General features: G+C 36.8%; 1 protein-coding gene across 1 annotated transcript; it reads left to right on the top strand.

Annotated features, from left to right (window-relative positions):
* Positions 1-4457: 4457 nt before the first annotated feature.
* Positions 4458-4826, top strand: LOC114698390 (keratin-associated protein 20-2-like). Its single transcript, XM_028877046.2, has one exon. The coding sequence runs from the start codon at positions 4487-4489 to the stop codon at positions 4670-4672; it is 186 nt and encodes a 61-aa protein (XP_028732879.1). The 5' UTR covers positions 4458-4486; the 3' UTR covers positions 4673-4826.
* Positions 4827-5034: the final 208 nt, after the last annotated feature.

Raw genomic sequence — 5034 nt, 5'->3', positions numbered from 1 at the left:
GAATGGAGGCCTGCTGTGGTGTGGGGCCAGACTACCAGAGGTGACATCACTAATGAAAATTGACCTTCCAAGCAGCTATCAAATCCTAATGGCTCCTCAGCTACTGGTAGTTCAACTCCCTCCTCCTCCCAAGATGAAACTTTGTCTGATTGGAGCTTGCTCAGATCTTAGGCATATTGTCACAATCTCTGTGTGTTCAAATGTCTATCTGCCCTATTGTCTGGTAAACACTTCCCTTGAAGTCATTTACCACCTCTGATTCTTACAACCTTCCCGTCCCTTCTGCAAAGATCCCAGAGCCAGTGTAAAGGGATGTGATGTGAATGTCCAATTTAGGATTGAGAAGATCACTTTCTTTCTTACCTGCATATTAGCCAGATGGGGGAATGCCTCTTGTTAATTGCATTTATTGCAAGAAGCTATTCTGATGGGGGTTGAGGATATAATGATCTATCAGTATGACAATATGCCATTAGTAATCATCTTGATAAGTATGTCTATTTAAAAGAAAAATTAGTATTGGGTTCTCTCCTAGAACATGTGAACCTGTGGCTTTTTAATTTTTATTATTTTATTCTTTCTATGTGTGTTGGGATGGGGGATATGCATATGGCATATCATGAGCCTGGAAGTCAGAGGAAAATATGAGAATGGGTTCTCTCCTTCCACCTTATAAGACACTTAGATCAAACTCAGATTCAGGTGTGGGTGGTATGTTCCTTTAGCTACTGAGCCTTCTTATCAGGCCAGCATTTGTCTTTGGATTAATTTAAATGTAAGAGTTAGTAATAAACCTGAGCTATTTGCCTGGCTTTTGTGATTAATATTAAACCTCTGAGTAGTTATTTGAGAGTGGCTGCTGGTTGTTTGGGAACAGGCAGTCTGGACAGGAAAACTCCGTCTACATATGGCATTCCAACGTGTGGCTGAAATTTCCACATAAAACCTGAAAAAACTAAAGAAGGTTCTAGACACACGAAAACAAAATCAAGGATGGCTTCTGGGTAGCTGCATTTTCTGGGGTGGGCGTTGTTTGCTGGCAGTGAGGAGAGGCACGAGATTTGTGCTACAGAGTTCCTTTAAGAGATGCAGGGGGAGGGGCTTGGTCCTGTGTCAACTTGATATGCCAGACTTTGTTGACTTCCTATGGAGGCCTTACCCTTTCTGGGGAGTGGATGGGGGGTTTGGTGGGGAGGACCAGAAGGAGGCAAGGCAGGGGGAACTGTGGTTGGTATGTAAAATGAAAAAAAAAAAAACTTTTAAATTAAATTTAAAAAAGAGACGGCTTCCTGGCTCAGTGCCACTGACAAACACAGGCAGCTCTGTTAAGAGGTCCTACCAGCAAACACTCACATGGTGTTTATGAAAAGAGACTCTAAATGGGTTACAGTGTATTTGAAAATATGTGAAGGCTTGAGAGAAAAGAGAAAGAATATATGCAGTCTTAGATATTAAAATATAGTTTTAAAATAATAAAGTCCTTAAAAAGGAAGTAAAATAATGTAAATGAAATAAGCCTTGTAAAGATGGAAAATAAACAGAGTCTGGATCCTCTATGTTATTGTGTTGTCTGATTTTTTTGGTTGCTAAAAGACATAGTATTATGGAAACTGCTGGATTAAACAAACCTATACATTTTAAAAATATCTTGACTTGAAAATTTAAGTCAAAAGATGTGTTACTTTTGGGGAGAGGTTATGCTTTTATTTCCATGGGAAATGAGAGGCTATGGGTTTATTCTGGGTTAAGGAAAATCAAGTTTGATCAAAAAAGACCCCCTGAAAAATCTGGCTACAAACATAAAGAAATAAACCTAGAACTATAAGACACATGATGTATATTTTACCTGCTCAAGCATAAAACAAAAAAATCTTTAGCTGATTTATATGCTATTTAAAATCTATACTTATACTAATTCATATATATATATATATATATATATATATATATATATATATATATATTACCTTTAAAAGTTTCTATATTTTCAGCACAAGGAGACCAGACAGCAATGTAAACCATGGCCCAGGTGATCCAGCATCCAGGCTGCTGACTGAGACAATCCAGCCTCACAAAATACTACAGCCAAAACCTAATAATTATCCTAAACTTTTTCAGAGTCCCCAAAAATTACCAGTGCTCCCAATCAACAGGAAGTTGTCTAGAGAACTATGTCCACATTTTAAAAAAAGTGGTTTATGGATATTTATTATCATTTAATGGGGATTGGTTATAAGTTGTTGATAATGGTTAGAAGAAAAGCTAAACAAAGTAGATTAGATTCAGGGATCTCATCATAAAAAAAAAAAACGGGGATATAGAAATTATAGAATAAAAGGGCAGATTATTGAATCTACTTTAATTCAAAAAACAATTTTTAATCTTGAATATTTTACATTGTTATAGATTGTGGCTTATTGATACAAATTTAAACTTTATTTTGTTATACTATATGTATATTTCTACTCTTGTTTGTGGTATTGTGCCTATGCTGCTCATTTTAAAATGTAGTATATAAAAAATAAAGTTAATAGTCATCTATAACAGTCAAACTTATAGTCAAGTATGTTTTCAAGGTCACATACAGATATATTTAGGTAGATATATAATCTTCAAACACTTCAAAGACCTACAGAATATGGAATTTATTATATTTAATTCCCTAAGGTTTTTTAGGACAGTGAGACACATCTGCTCCTGGCAGCAACAATATACATCAAAGAAGATGATGAACACTGAAATATCTCTATATGAAGTTTGCTTTCTTTGTGGCATAAGCTAGTCATTAGAGCAAAAAAACTGTCTTTGCCTCAATTGCTGCCATTTTACTGTCCAAACTGGACCAGCAGGACACAAGAATGGTGACTGCCAAACTTTGACAAGACAAGGTAGAACAGTCTTTCAGAATTCTCTGCTTCACAGGACAGTCTGCCAGATATACAAGGCCTGTAGGCCAGAGTTGGATGTCCCAGTGTTACAGAGGAGCATTGGGTGACTGTCCAGGGAGCAAGATGTCCCCGTTATTAGGTAATATTTCACCATTCTGGGGTCTTTGATTAAGTTGAAGACTAGATAATTATAGTCTTCCTTAGTTATGATAAAAGGTAAATTAGATACAAAACTTTAGACTCACAGAGATGATAGAGCATTTTCTCTAATTTTGTGAGATACTAACAGACTTGATTTTGTAACTGTTATTCTTACTTAATAACTGTTCTGTATGTATGTATGTATATATATAGATATAGATATAGATATAGTTTTACTATATGTTAGAAAAAACTTCCTTTTTAATTAGACAAAAGGGGGGAAATACTATGGAATAATCTTTCTGTACATTATGAATATGTATTACTCTCACTGGTTAATAAGAAGCTGACAGAATGGTAGATAGGCAGGAAGTACAGAGGGACAGGAAGCACAAAGGACTCTGGGAGGAGGAAGGGTAGAGTCAAGGGAGTCATCAGCCAGATGCAGAGGGAGCAGAAGATAAATGTGCCATGCTAATGAAGTTACCACCATGTAGCAGAGTATAAATAAGAAATGTGGGTTAATTTAAATATTAGTGTTAACCATAAGCCTGAGCTATTGACCAAGGATTTGTAATTAATATTAAGCCTCTGAGTGTTTATTTGAGTGTGGGGACAGGAAAACTCTGCCTATAGAAAATTGGTCTCTGCCAGGTGGTGGTGACTCACGCCTTTAATCCCAGCACTCGGGAGGCAGAGGCAGGCGGATCTCTGTGAGTTCGAGGCCAGCCTGGGCTACAGAGTGAGTTCCAGGAAAGGTGCAAAGCTACACAGAGAAACACTCTCTCAAAAAACCAAAAAATAAAAAAAGAAAGAAAATGGTCTCAAATTATACCACAGAATAATAGTTAAAAACTGACTGTCAACAGCACAAAAGAAAATACACAAAAAATTTGAAAGAACATGTATGAATGGAATACATTCAGAATAAAGCAAAAATGAATTTATGTAGATATTAACTATCATCAAGTTACCAATAACCACATTGTTTTTCATTAGAAAGACTTAAGGAATACATTCCTCCAGATAGAGTTACTTTACAATTAACATACAAAAGAAAAGAAAACTGTTACTTATGGAGTATTACCAAACAGACATAAAAAGAGAGAGTGCTATTTCAATGATTGTCATAGAGACACAGTAGAGTTCCATAAACTAAATACAGAATAAGACAAGAGTCATGAAAACAGTACCAGAATTTCATGTGAAAGCCTCATGATTTGACCATGGGATCCTGACATAGGAGCACAATTATCTCAGTTATGTTGATTTGTTTGTCCAGTAAACTATGAGATGCTGGTATTTTCTGAAGCACGGTGGAAATACGTGTGATGCTGCCATGCCTGTGGTTTTCCCCAACAACAACCCAGCTGTATAAAAGGCCTTTGACAGATGGTGACAGCCAGACTCAAGAAACCTACTGCTGATCATAAGCTAAACAGTCCTCTTCTGGCACCATGTGTTACTACGGCAGCTACTATGGAGGCCTGGGCTATAGCTATGGTGGCCTAGGCTGTGGTTATGGCTGTGGCTATGGCTGTGGCTATGGTGGCTATGGTGGCTATGGTGGCTATGGTGGCTATGGTTATGGCTGCTGCCGCCCACTGTGTTGTAGAAGGTACTGGTCTTATGGCTTCTACTGAAGAGATTCTGCAGAGGCCCAGGTTTCCTGGCTGGAAGTGCTTCTGAGTATTTACAAGACACTTCAAAAATATATTGAAAAAATTCTACCCTTCTACTAAAATATCTTAAGAAATAATTTAAATACTGCATGACTACCTAATTATTCACCTTCAATTAGACTGTGACTATGTTTTATGTTATCTTCACCATGCTCTGTAAAATGTTTTCAAGTTTGACTCTCAACTTTTGTGTAAAAACTATACGTATTATCAAATAACTGAATGATTAAACTGTTCAACTCAATTTCTGTATGCTTTGTGTGTGCATTTGTATCTGTTTGGTCTCATGTGGGGATGGTTGTGGAAAAATTGGAGGGGAGTGA

The sequence above is a fragment of the Peromyscus leucopus genome, chromosome 12 (assembly GCF_004664715.2).
Source record: "Peromyscus leucopus breed LL Stock chromosome 12, UCI_PerLeu_2.1, whole genome shotgun sequence".
NCBI lineage: Eukaryota > Metazoa > Chordata > Mammalia > Rodentia > Cricetidae > Peromyscus > Peromyscus leucopus.
The sequence above is the reverse complement of the archived record's forward strand: the minus strand, read 5'-3'. Positions and strand labels throughout refer to the sequence as shown.